This window comes from Lolium rigidum, chromosome 1 (genome assembly GCF_022539505.1).
Source record: "Lolium rigidum isolate FL_2022 chromosome 1, APGP_CSIRO_Lrig_0.1, whole genome shotgun sequence".
Lineage (NCBI taxonomy): Eukaryota > Viridiplantae > Streptophyta > Magnoliopsida > Poales > Poaceae > Lolium > Lolium rigidum.
This window is the reverse complement of record NC_061508.1, coordinates 123,738,757-123,756,551: the sequence shown is the minus strand read 5'-3', so window position 1 is coordinate 123,756,551 and position 17,795 is coordinate 123,738,757. Positions and strand designations below refer to the sequence as shown.

Sequence of the window (17,795 nt, the reverse complement as noted above, 5' to 3'; positions counted from 1 at the left end):
CTAGAAAACTAGGGTTGTGTTGACGATGAAATCGATCCTCTCTTTCTCCTTCGACTCCCCCTTATATAGGAGGCGGAGTCGAAGGTTTCGTGATGTATAAGTTACAAAGACCGGGAGACTCTTTGAGTTCGTCCCGTAATAGTTACAAGTCTTTATTCTTAATACAACTCTATCTTTTCAAATTATCTCTTAACTGGGCTTCCGGGCTTCGTAAACTTTGAGTCATGGGCCTTCAGTAAACCCCGGGTACTATCTTGGGCAGGCCCATTGGGGATGTCTATGTCACTATGGCTATGCAGAAATGACAAAGTTTTTAATTATAAGAATTGTTACTTTTTGCATGTTATATACAAATGCACTGCTATTCTTCGTTCGTGGTCTGCGCTGCAGAGAGTGGTTTACGAAGGTTTGTACATAGTTGGAGGATATGGTGAGGGATACTATTTTCCTACATGGGTGGCAGCAAAATCTACGGATTGGGCCACCAATATCATCTTAGGTGTTCTACAATTACTCATGATTGATATGTAATTTGCTTTTGTTGTTTTTACTTCAAGATATTTGAGACTCTGAAACGGCTGTGTGTATCCTGATTATGCAGAGGCCGGGTGTAATTGCTTGATCAAGTAATAATGCGTTCGTTATCAAAAAAATGTGGAAAAGTAATTGCAGTTATTAGGAAATATAGAGTTGTCCTATTTAATGGAGGACATGATTCAACTCAAGGGAGGGATTCTTATTTTTATTAATTTGATAGAAATTTGGTTTTTTTTTTCTGTCTCTATGATTTTTATTTTCAATGAATGCAACTCTGGTAATGCTTTTACGTTTAAAAAGGACATATTATGGCTATGTGGATTGATTCGAACCATAGATCTTATCGGTACAAAAATTAAACAAATTATTATCGAAATGATTCGAACTATTTCAAAGACCAGATATGCATTTCTTTTTGCATTATTGGGCTCTTACATAAACTGATTTAAAAATCAGTTAGTTCACCATAGTTTTTTTCACATAAACATAAAGATAATGAGATGCTTATCTATGCGCTGATTGATTATTTGTATTGTGATTATCTAGGACAATAGTGAAGTGTTCCAAAGCAGGATCGCATTGACTTAGGTCTGCCTTTAGCCTAAATTACTATGCTTGAACTATCACAGGGCCGAATCTACTTTGATGAACGGACGGCTAAGGACATCTACTGAGGTTGAGTCAATCGTTGACTCTTCAAACTCTATCACATAACCATCACCCTGAAGCTTTATGCATTAAATCGCAGAATCTCTAAGAATATCAGGCCGATCTCTAGGATCCCATAAATTACAATGTATGGTCCAGAAGAATACCAATCCAACAAAGCAAAAGCTTCACATCCATACTTGTCACCACGGCTGCATGCCACTTAGGCACCTACAAACAGAGCAGTGACCACTCTCGTTGGCATAGAGCACCACCGGCCAGTAATAATCAACCTTATCAGCTTCCAAATCTCCTCAAGCCCCATGCAAGCCTATGATTGCATATGCCACGAGTCAAAATAAGAGTAGTGATGGGCCATTTTGTTCAGTGATATTTAACGGATTCGCTTGACTAATATGACTACCCACTTTGAATTGAATATGGGATAAAAAGCATATATTAATATCTCAAAGATGCCAATTACATCCTGCAACAACGTATTGTCCTAACGGTTTTGCGGATGCACATAAAAAAAGATTACAATAAAAAATAAGTCTCGCTACAGATATTTGTTCCTTCAAGTAGGGTACTAACACCACCAATACAGCATCAGAAGTCCAACTTCTCCAAAAACGTCGTCTCCAAAAAGGGAACATTGCACAAGCATTGTCATCGATCGATCATAGATTTTAGGTTTTCACCTTGGAGAAAAGTCCTCGCTCCTAAAAACAGTACCTTCAACAAGACCATTGTCATGACACAACCAATTAAGACCAGAACTTGAATTTGAAAGGTAAGACTTTGAACATCTTATGTGTTGTCGCCCCCACTTCCGATGTCGTTGCTTCAATCCACAGATCACAAAGCTTTTTCATCAGCACTACAAAGAGTCGAATCATCATTGCTAGTGCTCAGATCTCGGCTTCCATGATATTCACCACCAACTTACTTCACCATGAAACAAGAAAGCATGCCGCATGACAGGTAACAGCCAGCAAAGCTTCACAACGCTCTCTGTGAAACCAAACGGTCACATAAAACACGGGTACTGACGATCGAATTGAATAATCGGCAAAAGATCAGTACACGACATGGCGAGAATAAAAACCAAGATGAAATTCACATATGCAACTAGAAAGGACATATTTGTAATAAAATATTGTTCAAGTTACACCACAATAGACCGATAATAATTCAGAATCAAGTTGATCACCTTCATTCCCTGAACGAATATTTTTAAAACTAGGGAAAATGCTTTTCTTTTCATGAAGTAAAAAAAAAAGAGCGAGAGTCGTGTTGTTAATTAATGAAAAATGGACAAAAAGAATCTCGCAAACGCTTAGGGTATGTACAATTGAGTGACGTTAGCCTTCCCTTTAAGGTGGCACGTCGGATTTTTGTTTAGTTGGGGGAGAGTGATTGACGGGAGAAGGTTGTCTTCCCTTAGCTAAGGGCATGTGCAATGGTTGATAAGACACGAGTATCTTAACCCCGTCACATAATCTGAATATGGCAATAAAAAAATATACAATGGATTATCTTTTTAGTATCATCTCTACGAACCAGACATCCTAAATATATGGTTAGAGAAATTGTGTTAGGAGATCATATCTTAGTTAAGAGAAGGAAAAAAAATTACTTTCTCTTTCCTTCACGTCAGCATTTATTCTACATGGCATTGCTAAGATATCACTTTTGTACATGCTCCACGGGATCATATCTTAGAAAATAAGGGAAGGTTATTTCTCCATTGTACCACATGTCTTCCAATATTAGCAGCATAATTTTTTACCTAAATATAAATAATTACCATTAATTACTAGAGTTGTTTATAAGAGATAATGCATTGTATGACTTAAATCTATTGCCTTCTCTAAATGATGCGATGTGGTAAGGGGAGGTATGAATTCTCTCCCATTGTACATATATATCCTTACGCCGGCCATTATGGAACATGCATGACACCATCAAGGCACAACACGTACACCGCCAAGAAGAAAAATCAAAGTTGTCACCATCCAAACGGAAAAGCCAAAAAAACTGAAATCAATCAATTGCAATTAGAAACCAGCGACTCTACGGCTCGGAAGAGTGGCGGCATTCACAGGTTTGAATATTTCTAAATCAATTGATTCATGCAATCTAGCGCTAGCAAATTGTGCAGCTTTCTATTTTCTTCCATGGACAGTGGAGCATTCGAATGGAAATGGGAACTACATAAAAGGAAACATCAGAGAAAGCAAAAGTTTCAATTGTATAGCGCAACCGTTCGTGTTATTTAACTGTCTGGGTGGCAAGGTTTGCCATGCTCTCGAGGTTGCGCAGCTGCGTCTTCCGAAATAGCGCATCCACCGCTAACATGCTTGTTACAAAGTCGAAGAAGAAGTGGCGATGTGCAGGGACAAAAGTGTTGAGTAATGTAATGCAGCGAGGGTAGGCTTATTCTTTTAGCTCGATCATTGGACCAAGTTTGGGCTTGTAAAGCCTCTGCAAACTTCTACTTAATCAACGAAAATAGCAAAAAAAAAATATTGTTTCAAAAAGAAAGAAAAAAACAGCGTAGACGTCCGAGAAGAAAAATACCACTCGAAAATCCCAAAGCATCATCATCACTACTTTGATTCTTGCAATCTGTCATCATCCAATTGTTTATCCCATGGACACTGAAGTGTTCAAATGGAAATGGAAACTATGTGTTTGACATAAAAGGAAACAACAGAGAAAGCAAAAGTTTCAGTTTTATAGTGCAACCGTTCGTGCTTTTTAACTGTCCGAGTGGCAATGGTTTGCCATCCTCTCCAGGCTGCGCCGAATCCGGCGTCTTTGCTGCAACGGATCGAACCGCATTTGCGAGTGGATGCATGGTGGTCTTCCCATTGTCGCTCGTCATGTCTCTGTTAGAAGTGCTGGCAGTCTCTTTCTGGAGAAAAGAACCGAGTGCACTCACGCATCTGAGGTGTCAGGCTGTAGATCATCACAGGATAAAGATCGTAGCTAGCTTTCGTTGATCTTTCTTCACCCCCTTCTCCTTTCCATGTTATTAAACTTTCCCGTCAATGATGAAGCCGTGACACTGCTCCGCTCATTAGTGGCTCTCTTCACCATCGGATGGCTTACTAGTGTGGCACTAGTGACCTGCCGCATCATCTTTGCAGGATATTTCATGGCTTATGTACGTAGCTAGTGACTCCACCCAAAAGAAAGCATCTTTGGGTTCTAAGCGCCAAACAGCCTAACGCGTGTCGAAAATCTCCCCGAGATTCGCCATATAATTATGGAACATGTATGGCTGCCAGAAGAGCAAGGGGATGCCCTACAAGGAAGAACAAATGTGCTGTTAGCCAGATGGACACGATTCAGTTCCTACGTCCAGGGCCTCTATAATGCATCCAGGACCTACAACACTCGCAGTCTCTGTGAACCACTGCAATGCAACGCCAATGAACCCTATGATCTGGATAGCATGGATGCCATCAAACAAACAAAAAAGTTCTGCTTGGCTTGTTGTGGAATATACAGCAGCTCGACGGGGATGGCAAAGCTGCACTTCACATTCTACACAAGAAAGTTTCAGAGTTTGAGGCTCACCTTCTGTTTGGCATGCGATGTCCTGCGTCTGATCGATGCATATACACGCGCATCTATGCTTTCTCTGTCACTAAGCAAGCAAGTTCCAGATCGAGTCAGCCGCTCATCTTCTGTTTCAGTGCAGACAGACTAAGCATTAGGATTTCCAAGACGAAGCAGACCATCTCTTCAGACACGAGAGGAAATATGAGCTCGCCTAGTAATACTAATAGTCGAACCACACATGTGATGTCCTGCGTTTGCTTGACACTCCTGCTTGCTGGTCGATCGCATCGCTGTATATGCTCTCTTTCTCACCATCATCCCGGCGTTGGATCGCCACGCGTACATGATCGTACGAGGTCAGCTCCAGTTCCGGGACTGAGCTGACGTGCTAGCTGATGGAAAGAAACATGGTCAGATTCTGCTCGGCACATATGTGCCACAACCGTTCTTCTCCGTCTAGCTCAAGTGAGTTGGCGCCCCAGTCCTTTCGTGCGTTTCAGACAAAGGTGTTGGAGTCCAGCTAACGAGGAGTACTTGCGGTGACTCGGCAACCACGCGAAAGACGAGGCCCATGACGGCATGCGCCTGTCGCAAATCCAGCATGGCCTCGCCTTCCCGTTCCAGCCCTCCTCGCGGTACTCTACCTGCATATGGTTGTTTGGAGCTAGACACCTCGATCGAGATGTACCTGTGGCATGATTGTTCCTGCACCATTCACCCGGCGCAGAGGAAGTTCACCTTAGATTCGGAGGACTGATCTTCATATGCAGGATCTTGCAAAAATATTGCGAAATCATACATTCTAAACGAGAGATGAGATCACTCAAATCAACCGCAAAACCTGCATTCAACGATCCTTCTTTTGTATCTGGCATTGTTTGTTGCACAGTGGCGAATAACGAGCCACCTCTCGAGTCTCGACGCTGAGAAAAGTTATTATTTTGACGAGCAAGGACATCCAGCGAGGAGTATTGTTCGGCTAGGCTATACCGTTTTATACCTTCTTCCACTCCTGGCATTGGTCTCAAACGAGCTCCGTTGTATCATGTATGACCTCTCTAGCCGTGGACTGCCTGCTACTGAAAACCATCTAGTTCCTTTCCAGCCATTTCATGGTGCTTCTCGTACTGCAGGTTACGACTGAATTAATTGAACCCCTTGCTTAGCACTTTAGCAGTATAGGGATCGTCGGTCGAAGAAAGATCCTGCCAGCAAAGGCAAAATCCGCGAGTTCCGGTCGGTACTGCTGCGAAAGAAGAACAAAAGCTAGTGGCTATTGTTGTTCGAAGGGGAGATCCTTGTTGTACCTCTCAGACTTCCCCTGGTGCATCATGATCAACCACGAATCAATAGTATCGGTCGGCCAGAGCTGCGGTGCCGGGGAATCTTCTGCCCGTCAATCATTCTTGATTGTAGGAGCGAATACCATACCACCGCATGTCGACGCGTGTAGGGTGTCCTACTGTCCTGCCCGTCTGGAGAGCTCGCCGTGACATGGTGAGTCGTGACTGTGCTGTGACGGAGAGAGTGCCGGGCTTCAGGCCGGGCCAGCTGACGAAGACGATCCATTTCCATGTATGTGTGTGGCTCAGCTGGCAATGTTCCCCGGCGGCAGGTGCTAGTACTGTGTCCTGCGATAGTGCGCCGAGGTAGTTAACTCAGCGGAACCAGGTGGCTGGTACAAGTGCACGGAGGGGGTCCTATGTTGAGACTGAAGCACTGTCACTATAGTCTTGTAGGGTCACAACTCACAAGGCCAATTCATCAGCTGCTGGTCGCTGACCATGCATGTAGCGCAGGTGGTCGGTCTAGGCATCAAGAATCTCGAGCTTTTCAAGGGACTGCTCTTCCTGTTCGATGGGAATGGCTGCAACGATTGGATCCATCCCCTCTAGGCCTAGGACGTCGCAGGGGAGGCCGGCCTTGTTGGCATGAGCCATGGACTACCGCCTCTGAGAGATGACATGTGTAGAGCTGTCTTCAACAGCCTCGTGAAATTTCATATCGGAGACGCTGTTTCGGATAGATCCATGGTTGGATGGTTTAACTGTCGGTGAGATGAAATTGCCTTACTCTCCCCCCGCTCCCCACCTAACCCTAACCCCTCCCCCACCCCCCTCGCCCCGCCGCCGATGGTCGCTGCCGGGCCTAGCCCGCGCGGTTGATGGCGGGCTGGCGGCGGCGAGGCCCCCCTCCTCGTGGTCGGCTGGCGGAGGCTCAGCGCCCCGCACGAGCAGGCTCCCCTTGCGGTCTTGGCGGCGGCGGCCGGTCGACGGCTGCGGGCGGCGCCATCTGGCCAGCGTATGCGGGCGGCGCGAGCGGCGACTGGAGAAGCGGTCGGCGGCGCGTCGGGCGTCCACTCCGCCTGGGTGGCTTAAGGGAGGGCGCTGGGTGGTTCGGCTGGCCGGGCAGGGGCCCGGCCCCGTTTCGAGCCCCCCCCCCCCCCTCGCGTCTCCTCCGCCGGATCTCGCACTGCCGGCAGCCGGGGTGGTTGCTGGCCGCGGATCTCGCGGCGGAAGTCCCTCTCCGTCCAATTCTCAGATGGTGGTTGTGGGCTGCCTAGATCTTTGGAGTTGCTCACTCATTTGGTGATATGCGTGGGGTAGATGCCGGTGAGGTCGGTCGTCGCCTGTTTGGGAGCGGGTGTTCTGCGTCAGTGGCGGTTCTCGGTGCTCTGTTGCGGTCCGGTGGCGCGAGGAGTTTGGTTTCAAGGCGGCGGCCTTGGTTGGTGGGAACCTTGCTGGTTGACGGACGAGCTAGAGGTTCTGGTGCTGGTCGGTGACCATGGTCGTGCGGGCGACGTGGTCGTGGCGAGCCGCGTGTTGTGGTGGCGGTTCGGTCGTTGTTTGACGGCCTAACCCTGTGTAGAAGGAGGAGAGGCCACGCCGAGGGGAAACCCTTGCCCGTTTGGGCCATGATGGTGACGTCCACGGACGCCGTCCCCTTCTTGAAGGCGTCATTGGGCTTCTCTCCGTCTTTCTACGGTCTCCGGGTGAAAATCCAAGATCCTCGGATCGGGCGATGGCGGCACTCCGGTGTCGCGATCTTCTTGAAGACATCGTCTTGGAGCCCACAACAAGCAGCTCTCCGAAGGTTGTGTGGCGAAGGTGACTTCGTTTGGCGATCTTCAGCAAGGCTTGCTTCGTACCCTTCCCTTGTTGAGTTTCCTTGGTGCTGCTCTCTGGTGTGTGGGCAGCGTGGGTTGGTTCCCGGTGGTGGTCGGCATCCGGTGGCGTTTCTATGACGGAGGGGTTCTGTCGATGGCGTGCGTGTTCGATGGCTCGCTCTCGGGTGAGCTCCGGCCCGACACTGTTGTTGTCTAGCTCTGCTCCGGTTCTTCGTAGTCTTAGTAATGGCCGACCTTGTTGTCCGTTCTTCCGGTTGTACCTTCTGTTGGTAGTTCGCGTGGGTGTGTGGTTCGTTTTGTAAGCTGGGTTCAGCACTTTGTATCTTGTTGCCGTTGGAGGCTTTGTTAATTCAAAGTTGGATACTTTCATGCCTATTATCTAAAGAACTGTCGGTGAGATTGCTTCTCGATCTAGCGGATCAGTCCCGCAACCGAAGAACAGTGCATGAGGCGCTCATCGAAAACAACTTGGGTCAAAGGTCATTAGGTCAATGACATCGCGGGCTGTGGGATGTTGGCATGGAGCAAGGCCTGAACCTTGTGATTATTTAAAAAATTGGGAGCATAGCCTCAGGCCTTTGTGTTAAATGATACATAAAACTTTCTTTTATCAGATTATTTAATAAACTTCTTAAAAAAAGAAATATCGATCAACTTGAAGCCATCTTCCAACCGACATCTCACTATACCTACAAGACTGAAGAAGGCGGTAACCAAAAACAGGGCCATGTGTCCTGATCTGACACCAACACACATCATCTAACAAGCTGAATGTCTTCCCAAGCCATCCATTGGAGGGTAAGAAGCACAACCAATCAAGCAAGCCCTTGGCATGTACCATTGTGCACGCTGCAGAGATCTCTTCCGCCGTCCTTTGTGAATCAATCTCCAAGAGAAATCAACGCATTGACCTTGCCAAGCCTGCCATCGGCGCCACCACGACCCCAGCCAGCTCAACCATCATGCGCACGTCCATCATCTCGCGTCCGTCACCAGTACCCCACTGCGCCACGCCGCCGAGACTCCATCGCCGACACGGTAAATGAACACCACTCCACCACTAGCCGCCACCATATAATAACTACTCCAAAAACGATGCCCCAAGAGGTAGAACAACGCGAAAAGCGAACCCGTCGTCCGATCCGGGAGACTCAAATCTAGGGTTTCCCCTGGAGCAGCACGAGTGAGTACACGCATGTTGTGATGGCGTTGCCTTCAAGAAGGTAACAACGTGTAATGTCGTCATCGCACACCATGACCAGGGTCGGAGCATGGTTTTCACCGGCAACCGAACATCCTCAACTCGCTGATTGTAGTGACGAGAGAAGCAAAGATGATGCATTTGACAAGGTAATGATGCTAAGAGACACCTCCATCGTCCGCAAAGACCAAGGTCGAAGCGAATTTTTCACCATCTACCTCATCACCCCAAGCTCGTCGTCGACTAGATCTTCACCGCTAGAGATCGGCGTGGGATCCTAGGATCCCCACACCGGATCCCAATGTCGTCGTCTACCTCCGGAGGAGGAAGTCGTCGCAACCATGTCTGAGGCCGCCAACTTAGGGCCCAGATGATGTGGCAACTCTGTTGGCTGTCGTTGCCTCCGTTTATCGTCAACGCGCATCATAGCGGTTGGTGGGGAGGGCACCAACTCGCACCCCTGGCCACTCCTAGCGGGCGCCTCAGCGCCGCCACGCAGCCTTTGGCCGGCGACGCCTTCAACGGTGGCGGAGAGAGGAGAGGAGGGTGGGGACGGGGGATGGAGTGGTTGTCGGTGGGATCCCCCGGGCGGCGCGGCACCGCCTCACGGGGTCGCGGTGGTAGGGTTAGGTCACTTGAACCTTGCGATGGCTATCGTTGTGTTGAATGATACATCATATCCCACCGACAACCACCGGGCTCACCGGGCTCCAGCCCAAAACCAGGGCGCCCAAGTTTGTTGCGATGTAAACAAAAAATCTGCACTCGCTTCGCTGTTTTCGTATAATTTGTTTGGCCCGGATTCAGCTCGTAACACGCGAGAAGTTTAGCAAACCAGGCCTCAATATTCTACTTCTGTACTACTTCTGAAAAGTACCTACAACTTGCTTAGTTTCAAGTTTTCAACATGGCCAATGATTTTCGATTTTGTGATGGCTAGTAGTGTCATGTTTAAAATTAGCTCGGTACAATTTTGATGCAGCATGATGCAGAAGGATATTGTTCGGTTGGGCACTGGTATTGTAAAATGTTGATGTACTAATGCTACTCATTTTACATTTTGTCTGAGCACGCCTGGTGAATGCAATTTTTGATATAGCAGACTGGGAGTGTTAAAGTTAGCACTACAAGTCGCAATCTTATTCACGTGGATCAACTTCATTTGGTAATATCTCGATATTATACAAAACAAGCTCATGGTCAGGAAAACCGAGGAATATTATTAAGTTCAGAGGGTTCCAACTGCACAAATTGAAATGTGAGGTTCATCTTCCAACGATTATTATTGTTCCCTGTATAAAGTGGACCTTTTTGTTATGAAATGACAAATAAAATACTTCTGCGTACAGGTCAATACGGTCTTCTTTTCAAAACAAAAATATGTGATTTTTTAAAAAAAAAAATTACACATGCATTCCGAAACCATGTATTGGATTATTGAGTTTTTTGGCAAGAACTCTTAACATGACTGTGCCTTAATTTTACTCAGTTATGCAAAGTTCAGCACTGTCATTACGAAGCACAAAACCGCTAGTTGTGTCATGCCAACACTTGTTACATTTTCTCAAAAGTATTCTCGAAACAGTTCCTCAAAAGGGCCAAATATAACAGCTTGCCTGTCAATGGAAATTTACAGCCTGTGTACCCCAACGCCTACAAAGTTGTGATTTAGCATCACGACTGACGTTACACAAACATGAACCTGTTTGCTACGTAGCCCTAACTTACAATACAGCAGAAACTCAGTACACACAAAAGACAGAACTAGTTTGGGGTTGCCAAAGGACGCAAAAATTGCTATATTGTAGCTATACAAAAATTACCTCAAACTTTGCACATGGATGGTCTTTAATGTATCTGGCAAGTTCAGCATCGTCACTAAATTTGAAGTTGTATAATGCTTGTCGTTCTGTAAGACCAACTGGATAAATTTTGTACACCTTCAACTCATTCCCACCTCGAATACTTGATGGCCTTTCATCTTTCCATACAGGAACATGGTTGATGGATCCAAATTTAGCATGTACGGCAGACTCCAAAGCTCCTAAAGTTAATTTGTTTGATCTGCATGGATAGGCAGAAAACATGTATAAGAATGCAGAACTAAATGAGCAAATAAAATATGCAGTAAGAATGACTTAATTTTGTCATGCAAAGAAACTAGCGGTTGAGACCTTTGACAACAAAATAGTTGTAGTTAAGCAACATATGCAGCTTCCTGAGAAATAAGCACAACAGGGGCTAAGACTACGGAATACAGGATGTAAAGTTGACCTTGTTACTCTTGGTTATTTCTATTGTCAACTGCAAATACCAGCCACCAATACAGGGTAAGTAGAACATTCTTTGCATACCTTAGATAAATGCTTTCCGACTTAAACCTCCCTCTCTCTCTAACAAATAAGTGGTATACTGTTCCTATTTTGCTGGAACAACTACATGTGCGATTCATAAATTTTGGAGTCCTTTCTTCTTTTTCATGAATCTTCGTAGCGATATGTATGCAGAGGCGGCAGGATGAATGAACCGCTGCCATGTCAATAAGTGCCTTGAACGAATCAGATGGACCATCATACTTCCACCTACAGATGCAAAACAAATTGTATTCAATCAAAACCATAGGTCATGAAGACCTGAACTTAGCCTAACCTAGTCCAAGCAAATCATGAGAGAGAAACAGCTTATTACAACAGCATTTGTAAGTTAAAATTAAGCTTCCATTCTAATGCAAACCTAATTCAAGCAACTCATGCGTGATATAAGCCAGTAGGTCATCATTTTCATGCTGTTGCACAGTCATGTTCAAGGATTGCATCCTAAGCTTTAGTACGAGGTGCCATGACCACACGAAAGCCTATCTACACTGGGGGAATTGATTCATTGGGATATTCAATTGGGCAGTAATTTGGTTCTGAACAAGTCATATATTTACCAGATATGTAGATTGATACCCGATATTGATGCAATAAAAATTAAGTGAAAGCATCACCATGGTGCAGTTCATAATGCAACACAGCAGACTCCTTAATAAACATGAATTAAGCTTAAAAGTTAAGATAAATAAACATGGCCCCCATGATGTCCACCGATATCATACTAATTCAGTATTGGATCTTGCAAATATGGATCATAACTGAGTCTAAATTTTGGTCAGAAAACATGTGCTGTTCCAGCAAAATTATTAGTGCACTATATCCATGTCACATTCAGGACTGAGGTCAACAGTCAAAGCAGGATATCAACCTCAAAGATTGATTAAAAGCATCAGGATTTGATGCAATATGTTTCATGGTCCTAGCAACTGAAGTAACGTCATCAAGCTCCTTAATGTGTAATATTGCTCCTTCTCCTGGAGAAAACTCTTGAATATTTGGTGCACCAACGACAACCGGAATGGCCCCTGTAGTGAGGTGCAAGTCAAATATTGAGAATCACTTCCATTCAAGCAATAAATTTGAACTTCATGAACTTAAAATGAAAATCAACCCCTGGAACTTAAATTAAGATAAACCATAGAAGCAAAATGGTAGTGTTCGATGAGCAAACATGGAATATCCATACATTAGAAAACTTGGTACTTCTATCTGTTGGATGCTATGTTTTATGTTCCACAATATAATGTCAAGTTTCTTGAAGATGATATTAAAAAAAAAAACATCTCAACCGGTGAGAACGTAGAATTTCCAACAAGCCTTTTGTCCCAAGCAAGTTGGGTAGGACCGTAGGATATGTAATCCAACAGAAACGTATGGAAACAAAAAGGTTAAAGACAGGGGAAAAAAGTAAATTAAGAGCCAATTCTCTAGGTACATGGAGACTAAATTAAGATTCCAGCACATGGATGTTGATTTTCGTGCAGTCCTATTAAGAGCCAATTCTCTAGGTACATTCCAATCCATCAAGTCCCTTTTTGCAGCCTTCTCCCATGTCAACTTTGGTCGCCCCCTTTCCCTCATAGTATTTTCCCCACCCTTTAGAATCCCGCTATTAGCTGGTGCTTCTAGGGGGGCACTGTTGGATATGCCCAAACCACCTTAGTCGGTGTTGGACAAGCTTCTCTTCAATCGGTGCAACCCTACCATATTATGTATTACTCACCCACAACATAAACCATGTCATCAAAATATTACCGATTAACTAACACCCTCAGTTAAGAAAATTCATTACTCAACTAATGGAAGTTATCAGGCACAGCATTGTTACTTATACGCAGCATGTGATGGCCAATAAAGTTACCCCATGTAAATTGTGTGAGTGATAGGTGTGCACTGGTGTGGGTGAGTGGTTATAACATACACTCTTACCTGTTACCAATGACTGGAAAAACTTCTCTGTAACGTAATCTTCCTCGTTAGAATTCTCAAAAGCCAAACTGAATTTGTAGCGCTTCAAAGTCTCCACTTTGTCCACTGCATCCAAGCAGCAAATCAAATATATAACAGTAAAGTTATGCATTCAAGCATCAAAGTACTACAATGATTTCCTCAAAGCAAATGTAATAGACAGCAAAATTTATGCATTCAAGCATAAAAGCATGATGTGTCATCTTCTCATTGATTACCCCTACATTTACAAACATAAGTCGCCCTAGACTCAGGGTTATTACACACAGTTTCATATTTGACCATCATAAGTGTGTAACCTACATAGATTGGCTATAAAAAAACTTGTATTAGTAGACTCATTATAAAGTACAGTAATACATAATTTGTTTGGGTAATTCTAATATAGCCTAATCAGCAACAAAAATGATATACAAGAGAGTTATGATGTCCAAAACAGTTCATGTTTGCAAAAGGTGGGAGTAAGTATAATGATACAATCTAGGACCTTAATTAGCAAAGTTGGACCTAACAATGTCTTCATTGTTAAAATTTGTTCAACCAATAAGCACTTGATGCCATGTAATACATTCAAACCCCTTCCCAAGTACTCAATTCAAACATGTAACATGGCCTGGGAGGTGGGATTGCCAGCACCTCATAGACTCAAATTACGAGCACATATGTAGGTAGAAAAAACTGAATGTTCAAATCAATTGTGAAGTTACCAGATGCTCACTACTACCAAATACCAATGACCAAAGTACATTCTAAATCCCAAACAGTCAACACCATGTTCTTCAAGAACCCATAATTAGAAAAGAAGATTGTGTCATGCTAAGTAAGACTCAATTAGTAATCTATCTCATATAAAACCACACATTGACAGCATATTTAGTATCCAATACCGTTATTGCATTGGCTGCATTAAAACTAATATCAGCATACCATATTCGTTAACTGGCGTAGCTGGCCACTACATAGAGCCTTCTAAGCACAACAGAGCATATCCGGCATTTGTTTATAAGCTGAAATATTTAATGATACAAACATGCCTAGCGAAGTACTGAGAGAAAAGTGTACCTTTGCCATCATGATTACGATGGCAGCTACCATAAGAATCGATTTTCACATCTAAACTTTCAAGCATCTCGAGGGCTTGCAAACGGAAGTTGCGTGCACCGCAGTTGGAAATAAAAGCTGCAGCTAAGGCTTCTTCAGTCTTTGGAGGAACGGGTGCCATGATATCATATTCAGCCCATGAAAAGTAGCCAACCGGCACATCTGATGAAAGGCTGGTTGTCATCACAATTTGGTACCCTCTCCTGTGACAGAAAGGATTTGAGTTGCCCCAAAAATCACAATAATGATTATCAAAAATAATAAATCCTACAAGGAGCGTGCACAATGGTTCAACAGCTGAGCATACGAAATACAACTCCGTTCACTAATATAAGATGTTTTAGGTTTTAGTAGATTCATCTAGTTTGGTATGTATCTAGTCTACTTTTAGTGTGTAGATTCACTCACTATGGTGTGTATCTAGTTCACTTTGAAGTGTCTAAAACATCTTATATCTGTAAACAGAGGGAGTACATGACAATAATATGGTTCTAAAGTGAGAATAACATGTTCAACGCAGTGTTCGTTACAGATCTTCTTTGAAGTGATAACTGTTAAAAGTCAGCAACATACTGATCTCATAGCCAAATAATACCACCATACTTTCTTATGCTATTTCAAAGTTAATCAAAGATGGAACCTACAAATACATTAGACCACTAAATATTGCACTTAATATGTATATCATGAGGAACTAGGAGGCTGGGACGGGGTGTTAAATTATCTTATATATAAAGGAAGCACATCACAATTCTAAATTTCTGGTCGATCGGCGCTGTAATTAATTCTGACCACTAAATAAGTATTGTCATGCCAATTCAAACAAGCAAAGATAACTGGAAATCACCAATTAGAATTAACTTGGCTCTTACCCACCCTCGAGCCGCATTAATATTGTTCTCTGAATAATAATGAGACGATTCCATTGATCTGAGGATACTCTTTACGGAGGGATCCGAGACCATTCCAAAACTAGCATCAGGTGTCTTACTAGCTGGAAACCCAAAATCACACCCTACGGAACATTTATTCCAATCCTGAGAGGGGGAAACACGTAAGCATTATAGATGGAAACAATAAATAAAACAAAACAAAAAAGATGGGAACATTAGTGTTCTAGATATGAGGCATCAAGTATTCCTTGGTTAACACAGTAGCATCAAGTGAACAATGACACACGACAATTAAACGTCCAAACATTCTAATGGACAAAGTAGGCAATAGAGCATTTTGTTTTCAGAAAGTGTTCCTTGGTTAACACAGTAGCATCACTCCTGCTTAGTACTTGTTTATATGATTATTACATCATTATGGCACCGTGTGGGTTCTAATCTATAAACAAAATATAAAAAATACTGACTCCTAAGCCCTTCTTCCGTACCCTGATAAATGATTTCAATGACAGGAACTAGCTTCAAATCTCCAAAATTTGAAATACAATTACAAATTAGGGACGGAAGCGGACTTGGTCAGACTGATTACTGACCTATCCCAGTATTTGTGTCTGATAACTACTAGGAACAGGTTGGATTGTTAAGACATAATCTCCAAGACAAACACAAGCAACCTGAAAAGATCCTTGTAACAGTAAAGAGCTTCTTCTGACAGTTTTCCAAGTTCAGCTAGTTCAAAATACAGCATTAAAACGGAATTAAGCGCCTACATGAGTAGCAAGTCCAAAGTGACATCGTGTTTCACCAAGTATAGCTAATAGCTCTACAAGCTTCGATCAAGATATTCTAAGCTCCCAAAAGTTCATATGACAATACCTTGGGAAGATTTTCTGCAAAAATTCGGAGGGATCGCTGGAACTTATACAGACGTTACTAAAGCTACCCCATTCCCCAGCTAAGCGTTGTCAAAAAATAAATGTTGACCCAATTAGGCAGCAGATCCGTGGAGCCCCTTAGCGTCAATACAAAATGTAGAGCAGGGGGGAATGGACATGCCTTAGCGGCGCCGCCGACGAGGACGGGGTCCGTTTCGAAATCGCGGTCGTAGGGCACGGCGTCCTCCCTCTCGAGCCGCTCCACGCACTGCCGGATCTCGTCGTCATCGCCGTCCCCACCACCCGGAAGCGCGTCCTCGCCCGAGTTCGCGGAGCGGCGGTAGAAGGAGGTAGTCCAGCTCTCGACCGCCGCAGCGTTCTTGGACAAGTCGATGCGGCCGAGGAACGCGATCTCGCCGAGGAAAGCGGCGCCAACGAGCAGCGGGAGCAGCCACGCGCAACGCCGCCGCCGGCTTGCCGCCTGGGCCTGCGAGTGGGAGCCCTTCATGGCTGATGGTAGCCCGCAGGACTCTTCCGGCTGGCGGTTGCCTTGCCGGCGGCGGCGATGGGCGGCGAGATCGAGAGGAGAGATGCGGCGGGATGAGGCGAGGGCGGAGTCGTTAGAGTTGGTCGAGGTTAGTTGAGAGTAGAAACGTTGGTCAAAGATCACTAGCAACAAATTGACAAAATAAGTGTTTCTTTTTCTTTGGAAAAAAAGTAAAGCTTTATTTTATTATACTCTAGTAAAGCAAAGTAAAGCTACAATACATCATAAGTACACTCTAGTAGGTTCTTTAAATTCCGACCCATAATTTTTTTCCTGAAATAAAGAAAATACCGCTCTAATAGACATCTTACTAAAATAAAGTCTAGCACCCTAAGTGATAAGAAAAACTGAAGGAAAATGATACGAATGCATGTGCAAAACAGAGTACTGATTTTGTTTTTTGCAAATTTGGATGTTTGATTTCCATAAATAAGAAAATTTTCCTTTGTAAGTATAAATTTGAAAAGAGGTCCAAGTGGATTGTAGAATATCTAGTTTTTTCCAATAACACTGGGATCAAAGGATTTTTTTTTTCTTATGTGATTTTCCTTCGCTTCATTCCTTTAAACCAAACTAATAAATAGTGCCACCATAAGGAAATTACCTATTCTCGTGTTATACCTCCACTAATTATGTAGGACCTAATTGGATTGAAGAAAACAAAGGAATTCCAGAGTATTCCAATGTATATATATTTAATATAGAGATAAACTCTATTAGATACCCTGGGAGCAAAATAAGTAATTCTGCACCCGGATCATATACCGAGCCGGTCAAGCCAGGCTTCGGTGCGGCTTGCCAGGGTCATGTTGGCCAACACCTAGGTTCCAACTGTTTCAAAAAAACACCCAGATCTCAACCTAATTTCTTTTTTTTCTTTGTTTACATCAGCGATTTCTCTTCTTTTCTGGTGTAGCCCACCATTGTCTATGTGGCAGCGAGCGAAACCA

At 44.0% G+C, this 17,795-nt stretch overlaps 1 protein-coding gene across 1 annotated transcript; it reads right to left on the bottom strand.

The window, feature by feature from the left end:
* Window positions 1–10,675: 10,675 nt before the first annotated feature.
* On the bottom strand, window positions 10,676–16,821 carry LOC124667780 (glycoprotein 3-alpha-L-fucosyltransferase A-like). Its single transcript, XM_047205057.1, has 7 exons — window positions 16,480–16,821; window positions 15,407–15,567; window positions 14,492–14,733; window positions 13,391–13,495; window positions 12,330–12,486; window positions 11,441–11,668; window positions 10,676–11,150 (listed from the first exon to the last, which is right to left on the bottom strand). Exons 1-7 carry the CDS (start codon window positions 16,804–16,806, stop codon window positions 10,895–10,897), a joined length of 1,476 nt encoding a protein of 491 aa, XP_047061013.1. The 5' UTR covers window positions 16,807–16,821; the 3' UTR covers window positions 10,676–10,894.
* Window positions 16,822–17,795: the final 974 nt, after the last annotated feature.